The sequence below is a fragment of the Wyeomyia smithii genome, chromosome 2 (assembly GCF_029784165.1).
Source record: "Wyeomyia smithii strain HCP4-BCI-WySm-NY-G18 chromosome 2, ASM2978416v1, whole genome shotgun sequence".
Taxonomy (NCBI): Eukaryota; Metazoa; Arthropoda; class Insecta; order Diptera; family Culicidae; genus Wyeomyia; species Wyeomyia smithii.
Genome location: NC_073695.1, coordinates 18825078 through 18844442, shown reverse-complemented (window position 1 = coordinate 18844442; position 19365 = coordinate 18825078). Strand labels below are relative to the sequence as shown.

At 39.2% G+C, this 19365-nt stretch overlaps 2 protein-coding genes across 9 annotated transcripts in view; one reads left to right on the top strand and one right to left on the bottom strand.

Annotated features, from left to right (window-relative positions):
• Positions 1–19365, top strand: part of LOC129721256 (diuretic hormone receptor-like) — a 157969-nt gene that overhangs the window by 50168 nt on the left and 88436 nt on the right. The window lies entirely within an intron of this gene.
• Positions 9798–11841, bottom strand: LOC129721254 (transmembrane protease serine 9-like). The gene is made up of 4 exons (XM_055673597.1): positions 10898–11841; positions 10583–10829; positions 10330–10517; positions 9798–10277 (listed from the first exon to the last, which is right to left on the bottom strand). The coding sequence occupies exons 1-4, from the start codon at positions 11760–11762 to the stop codon at positions 9865–9867; spliced, it is 1713 nt and encodes a 570-aa protein (XP_055529572.1). The 5' UTR covers positions 11763–11841; the 3' UTR covers positions 9798–9864.

Sequence of the window (19365 nt, the reverse complement as noted above, 5' to 3'; positions counted from 1 at the left end):
TCGCTGAAACTTTTCATAGTTGTTCCTTTTTGATTACAAGGTCATTTTATGATATCCTCTGTTCATGTTGACTCGCGACTGCTGCTTCAAAAGGGCCTATTCAAAATGGTTACTGATAGATAAAAATTTCTATATCAGAAAAACGGCTTGTTTGATTAAAATTGTGTCTTCAGCAAAGTTGTAGGTAATAAAATAACGGTTTTAGAAAAAATATATACACTGCAAACATTTTTTTTCTGTGCCAAAATTTGAATAAGGGTTAACAGGCATAATAGCTCAAATCAAAATTTATTTCTTCTATTTTTTTTTGCTAGTGATAACTATCGAACTTGCTCAGAAGGTTGGTCCCATGAATTGCTAGGGATTTTCAATAGACTCATATCTTATTTTTCGCATGGTTCGGGGCGTTTTAAATATGCTTTCGCTATGTGTGTGAACCCCCCCCCCCCTTACAGAGAAGGGAGGTTTGTCAAACTATCATAAAACAATTTTTCTTGTATAAAAAATCCTCACTCTCCAAAATTGGCTCCATTTGCATGACTAGTTCGCGAGTTATGCAGAAGTTTGTGTTTTATTTGTATGAGAGCCCTCCCTTCCAGAAGGGAGACGGGTTTTGAACTACTTCAATCACTTTTCCTGGCCGAAAACCCCTGCATAAAAATTTTCAGGCCAATCGGTTCAGTAATTTCCAAGTCTAAAAGGATCAGAGAGGCAGACAGATGAAAATCTATTTTTAAATATATAGATGGATTATCGCGGAATGGTGTTTTTTTTGTAAATCTACTTTGCCGTTATAACGATTGTCGAGGAACTACTGAGCTACAATACTACAAAACCTATGCCAAAATCCATACGCGCAATCATAAAGTCACTCTTGAGTCGGCAAAATTTTGTCCACCCGCGGAAAATACTGAGTTTGCTAGGTCAAATACGTGTGCACAGTAGAGCGGCCATATTTAATATGGCCGTTTTTAAAACTATCGATCGTATTGAGCGTCTGGCTAAAATAGTTTCCTTTTAACCTCTACAATAAGCCACAAAAATTTGAAGTTGATCGGCGTTTATTTAATGGACCCACAAAGCGCTTATATTTTAAAAATCGATTTACATGAAAACTGTACGTAATTTTACCTTTTTTTTTAACATACATCACACGATAAACGTATTTAAATACACTTGTATTTTTCTAAAACAGTAATATTATTATCCTAATTTAGGTTTAAAATAACCTATAACTGTTGGTGTTTGTTAAAAAGTTCGGATTTTGAATGAGGTGAGTATTTTTTCGGTATGAATCAACAACTGAATTTGGTATAAAACGAGATGGGATAAATTACATACTAGTAACTGTTCAGGATTTGAATGCTTGCGACATTCGACATCAACTATTTAAGGCCAAACGGTATTGAAACCAAAAATGGCCGACTTCGAGCCACCACTTTGAATTTCCAAAGGCACAAGGCTCGGTAACAGTTAATGCGTTACCTGTGAAAACGTTATTTGACGTTTGCTGAGGCGAAACATAAAATAGCGTTTTCACAGGGGATGCATTATTTATTTCCGTATCTTGTGCTTCTATAAATGCGAAGTGATGGCTCGAATTTGGCTGTTGGTGGCTTTAACGCCGTTTCACCCTAAGAAACATTCGCTTTTAATCGCCTGATCATTTTTTGTTTAATTTTAAGCGGGAAATCAAGCCAATACAACTTATTCTGCGCTTTAATACCACAAGCGATTCTTCATCTTTTCAGTTACAGCGTCTGAAACGACTATCAATTTCGGCATAAGCGAAAGAATCACGTAGAAAATTCATAGCTTGATCAATGCATTGGATAGCATTCGTACATCCGAAAAACATCTGAATGTGAAGTTTGACTATAAAAAATGACATGTCTCGAATGCAAATAATGATCAATGATCAAAGCAAATATTTTTTCAGACAATAAATGTTTTTTGCAATGAATTTTGCGTGTGATAAGTGAAAAAGGGTCGCTTCACAATCAATAAATGTGAATGCTAACTCCAAGAGCTCTTTATAATCTCCGCGAACTTGATTGCAAAAAATTGCTTGATTTGATTGCAATCTTCATCGAACAATTTTGAGCAAACTTTTGGATTATTCAAGCTGTGAATGAGTTGATTTCGTTTGATGCTCTTGTAAAACGGTTGAAGAAAGGTGTTTATCCGATGCTTTTGCCCTGTAATAGGGTAATCGCTCCTATATGCATCTCAGTACCTATATTCATCTCATCACGCCTTTTTTATCAATTTATCATCAAATTTTACCATATTTTCAACTTGAAACTTTCAACCACTTGACAGAATCGAGAAGCAAATAGATTTACTTTCAAAGTTTGTAGAAATTTGATGGTAAATTGGACAAATGAGAGACATAAGATAAATATAGGTGCACCTAGCTGTTGGGATAAATACTGGAGCGGTTACCCTATATCTAAACATATAAAAATGCAGCTCTGTCTGTCTGTCTGTCTGATTCATATAGGCTTGGAAACTACCGAACCGATCGGCGTGAAATTTTGTATATAGGGGTTTTAGGGGCCAGGAAAGGTGACTAAGATAGTTCGGGACCCCTCCCTGTTCTGCAAGGGAGGGGTCCCATACAGATGAAACACAAATTTCTGCACATCTCGAAAACTAACCAAGCAAATGGAACCAAATTTGGCATGTGGATGTTTTTAGGAGTACCAAATATGTCCATGTTGATTCGACACCCTTCCCTCTCCTGGAAGGGAGGGGCCCCATACAAATGAAACACACATTTCTGCACATCTCGAAAACTAACCACGCAGATGGAACCAAATTTGGCTTGTGGATGTTTTTAGGAGTACCAAATATGTCCATGTTGATTCGACACCCTCCCCTCTTCTGGAAGGGAGGGGTCCCATACAAATGAAACACAAATTTCTGCACATCTCGAGAACCAACCAAGTAAATAGAACCAAATTTGGCAGGTGATTGTATTTAGGGGTAACAAATATATCTTTGGGGAACTTCTCGGATATATTGATGATTATAATCGACGACTGATTAGGTTGATCGTCAGTTTATTACTAAAAGGGATATGTACAGAGAGTGTGGGATCTGGTATCGAAATCGTAAGATCGAGTGAGTGACCGATTGTGTTATCGGGTTATCGTGTGCGGAGAGTGTCGGCGTTGAGCGTGAGTGTTAATATAGGGTATGGTGATGATAGTCGCCACAATACTTTCCCCTTAATTTTACCAGTAGCGGCAAGGGATTTTAACTTGGCGTCCCGATCTGGTTGTATAGGGCTTCTTCTCTGGCTCAGGTTTGGTTGGTGCTGTGGAGGTGTCATCAGTCTGGACGACAGCTGCCTTCAGCCGATCGATAGAAATCGGAGATGGTTTACCGTTGATATCGACTATGTAGACCTTTTTCTTCCTTCGAAGTACACGGAACGGTCCATCGAACGGTGGTGTTAGTGGAGGTTTAATTGCGCCAACTTTTACGAAAACATGGCTGCATGTAGCCATCTCCCTCTGGACAAACGGTGTCTGGTTCGAATGATTGCTTGTGGGGGTAGGCCGAATACTCGCCATGGCTCGCTTTAGCTCTGTGATGAACTCTAGCGTTGGTTTTAGATTGCTGCTGCTGCCTGTAAAAAATTCACCGGGCAGGCGAAGTGTAGTACCGTAGGTAAGCTCAGCTGTAGATGCACGTAAGTCTTCTTTGAGTGACGATCTCATGCCGAGTAGCACGATCGGCAACGATTCTGTCCATCGTGGATTCTGATGGCACATGATCGCGGCCTTTAGTTGTCTGTGAGTGCGCTCGATTTGTCCGTTCGCCTGGGGATGGTAAGGCGTGGTGCGAAGGTGGGTGAGACCGAGCATCCTGGTTAGCTCGCCGAAGAGCTCTGATTCAAACTGTCTTCCCAAGTCAGTGGTCACGTTAGTGGGCACTCCGAATCGGGCGATCCAGCCACTGACGAACGCTTTAGCTACCGTAGTTGCCGTCATGTTGGGGATTGGGATAACTTCTGGCCAACGAGTAAATTTGTCGATTAGTGTTAAGCAATAGGCATTACCTTCTGATGGTGGTAGGGGCCCTATGATGTCCATGTGGATGTGCGCAAATCGTCCCTCTGGTATGGCAATCTGCGATGAGGTGATTTGTTGTGTCGATGCACTTGGATTTTTGACACGGGATGCAATGGGTTACAAATTCTCTGCAATCTCGTCGCACCGATGGCCAAACGTAGCGGAAAGTGATGAGGTGTGTAGTTGCACGAACTCCAGGGTGTGAGACGTTGTGTAACTTTGCGATAATCTGGGTGCAGAAGTCTTTTGGAATAAACGGTCGGATTGCTTCAGTGGATACGTCACAAACGATGAGTAACGATGACAACGGAGAGGTTAATTCCTTCAGCTTCAGTGTCGGACTGGGACTGGTGGGTCCGATAAAAATGTGATGAGTTCGGGATAAATTTTCTGCTGCTTTGCTATGGCATCGAAATCAATAGCTTGATTTGTATTAGTGATAACTTTGCTTCGGCTAAGCATGTCGGCGACTTTATTGTCTTCGCCGGGTACATGTCGAATGTCCGTAGTATATTCACTGATGAAGCTAAGGTGTCGTTGTTGAGTCGGACTTGCTCTTTCTGGTCGCTGTTGGAACGCGGTGGAAAGGGGCTTGTGATCAGTGTAAACACAAAATTCCCGAGCGGTCAAAGTGTCTTTAAAATATTTTACAGCTTCGTAAATCGCGTACAATTCGCGATCATAAGTACTGGATTTCCTTTTACTGTCGCTAAGTTTACACGAAAAATAGGCTAATGGCTGGCGGCCTTTCTCTGTGATTTGATGTAACACCGCACCGATCGCAGTTCCTGACGCGTCGACTTTTAGGGCCAATTTCGCATCAGCAGCTGGGTGAGCGAGAAGAGCAACGTAGGCTAGGACGTACTTGCATTTGTCAAACGCTGCAATTTTTTCATCGTCCCATTTCAATAGAGTTCGGTCGTTGCGTACGTTATGCTGAATGGATTGAAGTATTTGTTGCGTTTCCGCAGCTCGTGGTATGAAACGACGATAAAAATTTATTGTTCCCAAAAAAACGTTTCAATTGTTTAGCGACGACTGGACGAGGAAAATCAATAATTGCTTGAACCTTACCCGGTTTTGGTTTAATACCGTCCCGAGTAACAAGGTGGCCAAGAAAATCGACTTCTGGTTGTCCGATTTGGCACTTACCATTATTAATTGTGAGGCCATTTTCTCGTAATCGATTATACGCAAGTGCTGCTTGTGCTGTTCAACATCGTCAGAGGCGACGCAAAGATTATCGAAGTAAGGAAAAACGAAGTCGAGGTCGCCTAAAATATCGTGCAAATGACGCTGGAGTGTTTGGCCTGCGTTGCGAAGTCCGAACGTCATAAAATTAAATTCGCACTGTTCTGGCTTTTGTTGGGCGGTGGTTCATATTAAGCACGGTTATGTCTTGAAACTCCTTAAGTATGTCGGCAAAAGGGGAGTTCACATCGTAAGTAGTTATCATCGGCTCAGTCACGGTGTGTATATTGTTGATTTCGAGGTTAGTTCGGTTATCGATGAGCTTGCTGCGTCGCAGGTCTACTAACAGGTCGTGGTGTTTTAAAAAATCGGCACCAATGATTGGGGATTTAACATCCGCGATGGTAAAAACCCAAACGAATGGCCGGCGGAGTCCAATGTCGATTTGCAAGCGTTTAGTACCGTATGTGTTAATGGAGCTCCCATTTGCAGCAAAAAGTTGGTCTCGATTCACGCAATTTAGTTGTTCCCGGGGGGTGGGGGGAATGACAGAGATGTCAGCTCCGGTGTCGATAAGGAATTTTTTGTGCGTTTTCTGATCAACAACATATACTCGAAAGATGCGAGGTTGGTTCAGCGAGATGCTGGTGTTATGAGGTGGAATTGGTTCGTTAGGGTCGGAAGCTTGGGTGCAGGTGGGCTGCGCAAAATTTAGTTTTTTTCACGACGGGTGTAGGTTTCGATATTTCCGTCGTAGAAAATACATGGAATATTGGGGTTGTCGCCTTTCTGTTTTTCGCACTTACTTGCTTGTGCACCATGGCGATAATGAAACCAACAAATCCATCGCCGAGGGGCTCTTGGTTGGTTCGGCGTAGGTGTTCGACGTCCTGAGGAACGGTTTACGGATCGACCTCGTGATTTTCCTCTGGAACGGAAATCATCGGACAACACTTCTTCGAGACGTCTGGCAAGGGCATCGATACGGTTTTCCAAGCTCATTATCACTGATTCATTCGTTGTGCCGATGGATGCCACTTCGTTTTTGGGTGCTTCCATGATTTTGTCGGTGACGTTGGCCTGTTCGTCAAGCGATGCCGATGGGATTGCGGTTATGATTGAGCCCATGGTGGCAAGCAAAGCGCGTAACCAGAGATTTGAGAGTATGCTATCGGTGCATCCAGTGCCACCCAAGCGACGCATCTCGGACAACAGAACGCTTGGTTTTTGATCGCCGAGTGTCATTCCGGATAGCAAACTGGTTAATCTTTTCGTTTCCGACGGACGAAAATGAGTAACAATGGCGGCTTTGAGTGTTTCATACCGTTTATTTTCCGCCATTGTGTTGCACTTTGCAATGGTGGAATATACGAACTTAGCACGTGAGCCGAGTGCTACTATTACAGCATTGAATTTGTTCTTATCCTGCTTGATCTGGTTCACACTGAACGCAAAACAAATGAACCATGTATCAATGTCTTGAAAATGCACCAACTTTGAAGGCCCATATCTTTTGATCAAAAAATATCACCACCGCGAAATTTTCAGGGCAGTTTCGAAATTTTGTCAAAAATTCTTGTGATTTTTTTCAGATTTTTCAGTGCCCCAGAACAAAGATTTTCAACATATTATTTTAAATAGTTACTATTGAAAAAATATTTTTTTCTCAAAAAAAATGTTTTCGTAAACTACAACTTAAGATGCATCTGCTGTGAAAATTTCATCAAATTCGATGCATTATTTTTAAAGCTATGTCTGTTTAAAAACAATTTTGACCTAAATTTCAAATGACAATAACAACTTGTAAACTTACTCAAATTCAATAAAAATTGGAAAATCAACTTCCCGAGTGAAACTCTTGAAGTTTTTAATACTTATTTGAAAAAATTAGACATCGCGATTTTTAGTGATCCGTTTCACGAATTCTGACCCAATTGTAAGATGGCAACTTCCGGTTTCTAAAAAACAGCCAAAAATGGCCGATTTCCATACAATATGAGTATCTTCGGAACCAGAATGATACACAGTAGCTAGAATCGACCACAGACCACACGGTTTCTGGAAAACAGCCGAAAATGACCAAATAACACCCAATATGGGTGTTTCTTAAACCAGAATGACGCTCAGGGACCAGAAATTGTCTCCAAATGCCATTTTTAAATCCAAGATGGCGACTTACGGTTCCTGAAAATAGCTCAAAGGACCAAATACCACCTAATATGAGTATCACCGGATCCAGAATGATGCAAGGAGCTATAAATTGACCTTAGACAACAGTTTGAATTGTAAAAAGGCAACTTCTGGAAAACAGCCGAAAATAACCGAACACTACTACATATGGATATGCCGTAATCGAAATGATGTAGAGAAGCATTGACCCTGGACACCATTTTGAATAAGAAGATGACCACTTTCAGTTTTTGGAAAACAACGAAAATAACTGCAATGCACCCAATATATATCCGGAATAGATGGCATTTACAAAAGCCGAAAGTCGAGGATGTTGTCATTCCGATAAAACCAATCCTTTTTAAACGATATAATCCAATCGCAAAGAATCAATGAATTTGAAATGTTTAAAATTATTAAATTAAACACTAAAATAGGCGGGACGAAGTTTGCCGGGTCAGCTAGTTTTATATAAAAGTTCCTAGATATGAAGAGAACAAGAACTATTGGTTAGTTTTCGAAACTTTTCCGAAATATACCAATCCATTAGCGTATTATGAACTTCTTGGGCGATTTTTTTTGTCAGAGCTTGAATCAATTTTAGGCGCACCCAAGAACTTTGCTGTTCCATCGTAACTCATAAGAATTGTAATTCGATCAACATGAGATCTTTCGACTATATTTGATAAAATTCACCATCCTAGTGAATTTAGATCACTAGTGCTGAACTGTTTCATAGAATAATAGTAATAATACTAAAACTAACATTAAATCCATACAAAAAGTTCTTAATTATTTTGCTGCAATGAAGTACAGCTTCAAGTACTCCAACAAATATAAGAGGTCACTCATTTATTACGTAACGTACTCAAAAGAAGGGGATATTCAACGAAGAGTTTCATTGCGCGAGGCCCCCATGCCAAATTGCGTTATTTAGAGATGCGAGGTATTCAATATGTGAATGTAATATGTGTAATACGTAATATGTGAATGTCCCTAGTGATTTGGTTCTATAATTTAAGAGTATTTCGACGCAAAATATACAACTATTTTAGGAAACAAAGGCAAAAAAACCTTCAAAAGAGATAAAAAACAGTCGTTCTTATGAGAATCTATTTTTTCAAATATAAGCGTTTTGTGGGTCCATTGAATGAACTCGGATCAACTTCAAACTTTCATGGCTTGTTTTTAGAGGAAAAAGGAAACTTTTTCCGCCCGGCGCTCATCGAAATCGCATGATGTTACAAAAATGGCCACTCTAGTGCACAGCTTCATTCAATTAAAAAATGATCGATTGAATTTTTGCGTATTTTCAGATCGTTTGGCATGGAAACGCTCAAATGGGGTTCATGTTAATATAAAACGACATAACATAAAATACTTGAAAAAAACAACCTCCAATTTACGTATAATCTTTTTTAGCATTATCGAAGTCAAATATTACACAAAAAAAAAAAACCGAAATAGATAAATTTTATAAAAATGAATTTCTGCTGTAAGTTTTGTTTCTAGCAAATGACTAGATAAAAAAATATCACATGTTGCTTTAGTAATATAAATTCGACAATAAAAGAACTGAATTTAATCTAAATCATGTACCAGTATCGGGTCCATTCCCCAGTCCACTCCTCATCTCATTTGCTTTTATTTGTATTCCCCAACGCTATGTTTGTTTGTATTTACATTGCAACACAGCACAGTTGGTTCGTGTTTTATTCACTTTTTATGCAGCGGGAATGTCCTCTTCACCCGAACATTTCCTCACCCACAAACGGGCGAAGGGATTTCAATTTCACAAAAGTACCACCACCGTTTTCTGCAAAGCATAGAGGAGAGGTAAGCTGCTTGACTAACTGTACGAATGATAAAGAAAACCTTTCTAAAGTCAACGCCATAGTGGAAAGGAAAGAGCACAAAACTTCAAGAGGCTACATTGTAATAGGGCGTGTACCTTCGAAGATCGAAATCAAAGCCCCAACAGGTGTTGGAATTGAATTCGACAGCCGCCATGCTGTTGTGGTTGGCAGTAGGGTTCGGGACAGAATTTTAGCTTATTGCCTTGAGAACATCGAATGCTCCTGAAAGTAGCGAATAACGACTATCTACCTCGAAACTGTGAAGAAATGTAACATCCCAAATTGAAATCAATTCATGAAAGTGCTTGGAATTGTCCTTTCCGAAATAATGTCAGATACTTCGACATCACTTGAGGGTGAACTCGAAAACAAACATAAACAGTCCCGTTTGAGCTGGAGAGGATAAGCCAAAAGGTAACCTTCCAATGTCAGGTTCATAATCGATTCAACAGAATTTGGGTCGACTATTTGCACTATAGGTTGACTGATTTATGGAAGGTAGGTATGGAGTAACGTTTATTGATGTCAAGCGTGTTTTGAAACCGAATTCATAATCTTCTTTTAGCTTAAAGATGCATGTTTGCCAGTATCCATTCCATATAATAAGCAACGTTGGTGAAAATAGTGGGTGCATATCCACAAGTAGTGCCTAGTGAAACAATTCCAAATTGTACGAATCGTACTCCATGAAGTTTGGCACCGTAACCCAGTGGTCCTCCACTGTCACCGGCGCAAGTATCAACAGAGTCATTACCGCCACCCAGGCACAGTTGGCCCTCCGTGAGCTGGGGCTCCCCGCGCAACCCTCTCAACCATTCCTGGCATTCGAATCGATTACCAGGCAGGACCGCTCCCTTCTGCAGCACTGGTGAAAGTTTTCCTATGAGATCCGTTCGACCCCATCCGGTAACAATGTACCTCGAGGGCTGGAAATCGCGTAAAGCAGTCGAATGTGGCAGACATATCGGTTGAATGTGATCTGTAGAAAATTGCATTACGAATTGATGACCAGAACAATGCATTTTGCGTACCTTCCAGAATGACATTTTCGCCGAGGCGGATAAGCGCCACATCATGATGCCTTTTCGGAAAGGTAAAACGTGGATGAGTAATGATGCACTCGATGCTGTAATCACGTACCGGTGGCGCACAATCCTCCTGGCCGTCATTGCAGTCCTTCTCCTGGCCGATGGTGTGTTCTCCCAGACGAACTTTATTTCTAAGAAATGAAAAAAAAAATTATCGCCAAGGGGTTCGACATGGTAAACGTATAGAAATATTTACGGCAAAGGGTTTCTTATGCAGCTCGCAACTGTAAGAATGTAGCGAATGTGGATTAGTGTACCGAGACAAAGGAACTCCATGTTTCGGTGTAATATTATGGCCATCCAGGGAAATTCGAATACTCGTGCCGACTGTCCACCTGCGATGCGATCTGGAATATAGACACCGCAGTGTCGGGGTAAATAATTGGGATATATGCTTCCTAGAATGGGTTCAACCGCTTTGCAAGTGCGAACGTCACTATCTCCTAAAAGTGTATAAAAACAAATTGAAACATGTTATTGAAGCACAAACATTGACAAGACAAAAACTCACGCACAAACTTCATCTGTGTAATCCCACTAATCCATAACAAATACTTCTCTACCTTCGTGAAAGCTCCATACCCCTGCGTGTGGCAAAACCCGGTCCCGCCGGATCGTGTCTGCGAAAACGCTACGATACCTCCCAAAAACCAGCTATTAGCCCTCTTGAAGAACATTCCTCCACCGCTATCGCCATTGCAAACGCCCGTTCCATTAGTAAAACCAGCGCAAAACAATCTATCGTCGAGTGTTCTCCCGAAAAACGTACGGTCGCTCTTGAGACAGACTATGTGATCAATCACCGGCAGGTCAACCTTCCTCAAGATGGCTGCCGTTTCATCGTTCTCGGTCAATCCCCATCCGACTACCGTTCCATACTCCCCAGTGATGTTCGGTTCCAGATTCACACAAACCGGTTGCACATAATCGTTGAATCGAATGATAGTACTCAACTGAATAAGCGCGATATCATCAACGAATTTGGTGAAGTTTTCGAACGTGTGTATTTTCTCCACTTCGTGCTGCTGCACAGACCGGGGATTAACAATATTCAGATCGTGAATCCCCATCCGCACAACGAATCGGCTTGGCGCCAGCACGAACCCGTTAATCGCGTTTATGACGCAATGGGCGGCTGTCAGAACGAACCGGTCATTGATAATGCTAGCGCCGCAGACAAATTCCGTCGAACGGCCTTTCCTATGATAAATGGCCACATGCCACGGCCAATCACCCGGACTTGTTTCCTGTCCATTTAGAATTAACTCATTGCCACCGATTTGCGGTATACCGCACTGAGGCGGGTTGTGATGAAACGGGTACGCCACATGTATGACAACAAAGATGAGCAGTGACAGCAGACTGCGGCTTGCCATGCTGTCAGTCGCGGTTTAGATGTTAGTTTATTGACAGATGACCACTTACTGAACGTTCTCTCGCGTGTGCGATCGAAACTCTCGTGTACCTGCAGTGGCGCTCACTGCTTCTGTGGCCGACCGAGAGATTGGAAACCGACTGTTTAACCCATGCGATGCTGTTTATCAAAATGCTAAAATATTAAATGAAAAGCTCTGGACATCAGCCAATATGACCAAAGTGATGTAAAAACTATTTACGAGAACCAGAATTGTGCAGATTTCAAATAGACATTGTTAGAACAGTTGGACGAAATGGGTTAATAAAGTTTAATCAACACACAGACAACAGCCGCTCACGCCGGTAGACGTATGGAAACCCCCAAGAGATTACGTGTCTTGAGGTTGCAGCTCTTTATGACTTGTGAGATGACTATAAGTCTGATCCTGTTTACACCATAAATCCATCCCAAAAGCTGTTATCTACTAGTCAATCAATAGGAATTTGTAAAAGCCACTATTTCCGAATCAAAAACCATGATTTTGTTTTTCATTAATCTTGTTCATTATTCATAATAGCAAACCCGAAGTGTATATAGATTAGTCTCGTGCGCTACCGCCGATGGGTTTAAGTCGGCGAACCGCCGAGAATATTTTTTGCATGTGAATTTTTATTCTTGTCAATTTTCTGTCGATGCTCACCGCATACAGCCAGAGACGACTTTCGACTTATCAATCAACGTATCGGCGCTACCAGATCTACCCTCTGACGTAAGATATTTTTCTTCGAATGTTCTCATCGCACTGTGGTGCGAGAAAAACAGTGTAAAATTGAACGTTCTGCAGAATACGTACCTATGGTGCATTCTGAATCTTCTTAGGAAGCATGCATAAATCATGTAGCTTTTTTCATGTTCGTTGACCCCCCATCTTAAAACTTCGTCATAAAGAGACCCGTCTCCTAGATAATAACGTAACTTTATACAAACCCCCCACCCCCCCCCCCCCCCCCGTTCTCGTCACATTTTTTTACAAATATTCAATTATCAAAAACATATCTCTAATCGATATTTCCCATCCCTAGTGTGTGCTCGAACACTACCATTCACTGTTTTGCTTCTGCAGAGAGTGCAGAGAAAATATGTGATAGTATGCGTTTGCGTTGAAAATCGTGCACATAGACGTAAGATAAAGGACAAATGGACTTTTTTTCTAAGTTTTATATTTGCTACGTAGCTTTGAGAGGAGGAAATGTGAGCAAAAATCAAGAGAACGGATAAAGCTTGGCCGAGGCGCATCGAGTTGACAGCTTACGGGGCCGTTCCTAAACCACGTGGTCATAAATTGGGGGCGGGGGGTTTGTCAAAAGACCATATATAACCACGCTGGGGGGTGGGAGGGAGTATTTAACGAAAAAACCACGCGGTTTTTTTTTTGACTTTTAATTATTGTAGCCACCATGGATTCATGGTCGATTTGTGTTTGCCAATATTGAGATTCGCTTGAAACTTTTGCGATTTTTTTTCAATCTTCCTGGAATAAATTTATGTGGCACAGCGCAATAATTTATAAGTGTTATGGAAAGTCTGCTAAAGTTATGAAAATTTTTGAAGCCATACTACCTTTTTTAATTTTATCAGAACGAAGATAAAAATTTACATTTTTCGGTTTTGAAGAGACACCAATTTTAATTTTTGTTTTAGATGAGTATAACATTTACCATAACTATGAGCGAAAAGTGTATCATGGATGAGCAAACTGTTCAAACAATTTTTATTTTTTTTTTTATTCCAAATAAAATAATTGTATTGAAAATCATTTTAAATATACTCAAAAGAATAGCATATTTTAAATTACTTTCAGTTATTGTGAACGTAAACCTGGTAGTTATAAAATATGATAAAAATAATGAAATGTTATTTAAAAATAAACCATGACTATCTCTTCGTTGAGAAAATGATATTACCGAAAATTTTATGTCGATATTGCGTAACTACTTTAGATAAGTTTTCTCAAATCTCTATTTTTTTAATTTTTTATGCATTGTTGCCAGTGGTGGGCACCGCTAACCGAAAATTTAGCGACGCTAATCGCTAAGCCGCTAACCGGAAAATTTAGCTCGATAATCGCTAAACGCTAAACGCTAAGCCCAAATAAGCGGAACTTTCGCTAATCGCTAATCGCTAACTTATAAATATGTAAATAGTCATATCGCTATATTTATTGCTCATGTTTTGTAAGATCTGGACCACTTTGATCTTTTGTGGTAAAATAAACGAAAGCAATTACTTTTCAGAACTATTTACAATAAGAGGTTCACAAAACGGTGGTCATACTTTATTTTGTGAACAAGGAGTAACAAAAGTTATTCAGCTTGCATTAAAAGTAGATGCTTTTAGGAATGTTTTCATAAAAGTTTAATTATTATCTGAATCGAAAAATTAGAACCAAAGTTATCATAATTTCAAGGGCATTGCAATTTACAAAAGTTCTTGGTGTGTCAAAAATTCAATCTAGACCTTGAGCTTGTTCTTCAAAATGCTCCTGTGGCTTGTACGATAACTGGAACTCCATTCTAGGGTAAAAATACTGACTTGCACTTTTGTCGTAAAGAGAGAAACTCTAAACAATTAAGACAATTGAACGATCTTAAAATTAAACAAACGTTCCAAAAGTAACTTTCGCAGTAAATTATGTTCATTTTTTGGGCAATTTACGTACGCCATCAGCAATTCACAGTTTTTTGAATAGTTCTAGTGCCGCTTCTCTACAAAATTTAGCGAATTAGCGATTAGCGTTTCGAAGGCCAAAATTTTAGCGACGATAACGGTTTCGCTAACCAGCTCAAAAATAAACGAAATCGCAAAAACGCTAACTGAATATTAGCGTCGCTAATTAGCGTTTAGCGAATTAGCGGAAAGTGCCCACCACTGATTGTTGCACATATATTTACAGAATTACATTATAAACCAATTATTTTATAACAATAAAAGAAAGTACAGGTCGAACTCGATTATCCGGAGACTCGATTATTCAGAAACTCGATAATCTGGAATTCGATTATCCGGAATTTTAGACTCGATTATCCGGAATTTTATTTTTTTGGTGCCCGTTTTCCATTTTTATTCCGAAATTTTGTCTTTACCATCCCTTCTGGCATATTTTTTATTATTTAGGTCACTTCCGGTATGTTTGGGACATGTTCAAATTAAGTGAAAATAATCAATGTCCAATTTTTTTTTTGCTTCTCAAGATTTTACCCCTTTTTGCCTCAAAAATAACTTCTGGTTACGCCACTGCATAATACAAGTAAATAAAGAAATGAAATATTTATTTTATGTTCGTTATTCTGGAAAACTCGATTATCCGAAAGAAAATTTTTTTGACTGTAACATATTGCTCATCGCGTTCTTTGCACAAGCACTAGCGTACAAGTCAATAAAACTTTTATGCAAGTATGTTTGTTTTTTTTTTTTGGTCGAAAAAATGTGTAAAAAAATTATAAGAGTATAATGAAGTCATAAAGGATACAGAATAACTCAATTTTACTTTCATTTTATGATGTTATCTGAAGCAGCAACAACTGGAAAAATACTTAGCTGAATAAATTGTGTATGACAAAAATAAAAGAAAAAAATTATAAATGAAATTACCAGATGAAAGTAAATTTGGTTTTTTAACAGTTTTCTGATGTATTAGAGATCTCTTTTAATAAAAAGAAATTTTAAATTCATTTTTACTACGTAACTTGAAAGCTGACTTGCATGCAAGTCATTGCGCGATTTGTCTATGCGCATTTAGGTAAATATTGCCGTCTTCACTTTATCAACTAATCAACTCTTTTCGATATTGCGAACACGAACAATCTGATCAGAATAATTGCTTTTTTTATTTATTATGTTTGATCAGAAATTGCTTTAAACTTCATCGAAATATAAAATAGTTATACTGAAAATTTAATAACAAAAATGCGATCTGTACCTATTATGGAGAAAAAGTACATTGGACTAATAAAAAGACCACGTGGTCGAATGTAATGGGAGGACGGAGGTTCAACCAAAAGACCACAAATTATTTTATTTTTGTATTTAAAATCATTCTGATTCAACTTCTCGATACTTTTACTTGAAACTAGAAATAATTACTTGAAATTTTATCCAAAGAGAACGAAAATCGATCTACTGGTTCAAAAGTCACGAATTTCGAAAAAAAAATATCGAATAAAGCCGTTCTTTATGGTCACCCTATTTCGAAGCTGGTCACCCTAACGCTTCATCAAAAAAATACCAGTTTGATTTTTTTGACGAAGATCAATCCCTGCAATTTTGAGCGCAATTTGAGCACTTCGAGTGACCAGTTCCAAACAGGGTAACCAATAAAAACGGCTTTATTCGACATATTTTATTTTCAAAAATTTGTAACTTTTGAACCAATTGATCGATTCTCAATATTTCTGGCGGGCTTCAGTCAAACCTCTAAGAGCTTCAATGAACTTTTGAAAAGTGTTTATAATGATTCATAGTGAATTTGCCGAAGCCCGTCTAGAAATTAACTTAGGCACTCGAGGGTCAAAGGTAATTATTTCTAGTCTTAAGTAAAAATACCTAAAAATCTAATCTGTATTTTGATTATAATTTTTGTCAAATTTAATTTCAAATTTAATTTACCCAAATGAAGGATAACACTGGTCGACAAAATGGAAAAAATGCATTCCAAAAGCTCAAACCAGAAAAAACGAAAGATTATAGCTATTCAAACATTCCTAGGAATTTTGGTGCCCCTATCCACTACCAAAACGAGTCAACTCACGTGAGAGTTCACATTGCGAGTAATTGCTCAACGGGTTCGTCACTTCAACGTTTTGTTTACGGGAAAACTCATTTAAGTCTCTGAAAAAAGTTAGTTCTACAAAGTTGCTGAAAATAAACGGGGCTGAAACATTGTAAAACAATTTTTTTTCCTATCTATGAAGACAAAAAAGTTAGATACTTGCTTTCATCGAAAATTTATATCAACCCAGTTTTTAATAATTTTTGAATAAGTGCTTAATTCTATATAACGACTTTGAAGAAGTACGTTTTCCCCAAGAATATTGCTACTAGACGTGTCATTTCTCCTCAGAAAATCACTAATGTGTATGAGAAATTCTTTCACTGCGAAAACAACTGCTCTCACATTGGTGGGCAAAGCGACGCACTTCATGTGAGCAGCATTTGAAGAGCTTGTTAACGAACACCGCGATGGAATTTGAAATATTCCTCCAGGGAGATAATAAACAGGTGTGAGCTTTCTCACACGGAAGGACATTACGCTCAATAACTACACAACAGACTGCAGTGCTTTTACTGTGTGTCTCTTAAGCATATATCAAATGAGAGGAGCATCTAGATAGGAAAGTAGATTGCATTGTTTGCTTTGGATCTCGAAACAAAAGGATCATAAATCATGCCGCCCGTCTCGCATGTTCGCTCTTCGAAAGCTATCGAATTTATCTCTTGTTTTGCTCAGCTGTTGTGTTTTCACCTGAATTCGGTTTATGGATCGTTGTGCACTGTCACCAGTTTGTCTATAATCAAAAATCGGAAGTATAAATTTCAAATTTACTCCGCAAATTCTCTCTGCTGCCCAATTTTCTACATTAACTCAGTTGGAATTAACGAATTTGCTACAAAGTATTCTCAGTATTTTCAAGAAACTTAACTGAAAAAACTCTCACAGAAATTTCACGGTGGAGGCAAACTGCAAAGAAAATTCTAGAAAATTTCACCAGGACTAATATTACACGGGTCGACAAAGGCGAAAAAATGTTGCCTCAAAGCTCAAAATAGTTGCCCTAAAAATATTACAGCTTTTCAACCATTCCTGTAAGTTTTAGTGCCCCTGGTGTATGCGACAAACTGCGGCAGAGTAATTGTGTACCCTCTGACCACACGTACAGGATTTGTGCCGCGGTTATTTTATCGTCCGGCTTCGTCGCTTCTTCGTTGGTTTACTCATTTAAGTCTTCAGGGGCATTAAGATTCAAGATTGAAGAGTTATAATTTTCATTTTCCCCAGTTTGAACTCTAAAACAAAGCCTACCTGTTTACCAGAGTGATCAAGAGCATAAATCTGATTAAATTCAATTTAATTTTCTTCCCATTTTGTTCTAGAACTAAAAAAACTTAAAATATTTATAAAACAGTCCTTTTCAATTACTACTAAGTTCTCGCTATTTTTCGGTAGATAGCGCCAGCAGTAAGTCCAGGTCGATTTTGACATATCTAAAACGTGATTAACAAGGTTTTTTTTCCTGTGTGGACTCATCACTGCGACCAGAGATTAGATCTATTGTGATATTGCCCAGGTGTTTTCTGTACTCCGCACTTCATATAATTGGCAGTATCACTATCATTCATATTCGAGCTTGTGTGCAAGTTTTACCTTTCCGTTTCAAGCTTACTACTTTACTATACCGAGCCTCTGTCCCTCCTAACAATATCGCCTAATTGAAATTCCCTGTAGAGAACATTCATACGTTACTCACACCAGTTTTATTATAATAGGGACTTATTTTTGTTAGAAGGAGAGTCAACAGGGGTATTGTAGAATTCAGATTGAAGGAAAGGTACTTGGTGGGAAGCCTGAGAATAAACCCATGCTTAAAGTCCTTCGGCAACCAAATGGCCTAATTCTACTAAGTTTCGAACCCACGACCACCCGCTCACCAAAGCGGACTCTGTTAGCTTGCGGCTACGGAGCTCCCCGATTAAATAGGATATAATTTTAGTTGTGTGAAAGAGTGGAAGTGTTTCTTTTCTCATTTTATTCAAAGAAAACGGCGGCTAAAGCGCATCGAGTGTTGAAATGTCGATGTAGACGATTGTCCGCTTGAAGGAAAACCAAAAATCTCAAAAGATGCTGAATGTAATGTTATGAAAAAAATATAATGTAATGAGTAATGATATACTCGACGCTTCAAGCTGGTCACAAAGTCGCGCCAGCCGTCGTATATTTGAACCCCAGCTCGAGAGAGACTGATAGTATCAATAGGATCGTAGCGTAGCTCCGCAATTGTCTTGTATAGTAACAGTTGACTGCAAAGTCTATGTTCGATTAACAGAAAGGTGAAGTTTGTACAGCGAAATACTAACCTAAGATTAGCTTCTCGCTCGATGATGGTCAATGCTTAGCGCAGGAACAGCTTGCTTCGCTATTGAAAGTTACTCGCCAAGCCATTTTCAAGCGATTACATGGTTCAAAGCCAAGGGTTCCTCATGTTTTGGAGCCAAGGGACTTTGAGCGTCGTTTTTTCGTATGTGTACAACTGCCCCAATGACCAAAAAGGAAGGGTTTTCTTCGTCGCCTCCTAACGGGATATGAACTGAATACAACACCCCAAAGAAAAGCAAGTCATTACACCGCGCGGTCATGCTTCTACGTTGTCTACACGCCTCGGAGGTTAGATTGTATATTTGGTGGGATCAAGTCGGTGCTGTTAATAAAGACCTGTTAAAACCAAACGATACCTTCACTGGGAAACGGTATCGACTTCAATTGATGCAATTAAACCGAGCACTGAACGAAAAACGGCCAAGATACAAGTAGAGCCACGAAATAGTTATTCTACTGCATGACAACACTC

Bases quoted from the DNA above. Each gene is read 5' to 3' on its own strand.
- LOC129721254 (XM_055673597.1), bottom strand. From the start codon at position 11,762: ATGGCAAGCCGCAGTCTGCTGTCACTGCTCATCTTTGTTGTCATACAT. The intron at 10,830-10,897 runs GTGAGTTTTTGT...ATACACTTTTAG, and splicing joins TACACAGATGAAGTTTGTGC to GAGATAGTGACGTTCGCACT. The intron at 10,278-10,329 runs GTACGCAAAATG...AATTTTCTACAG, and splicing joins CGAAAATGTCATTCTGGAAG to ATCACATTCAACCGATATGT.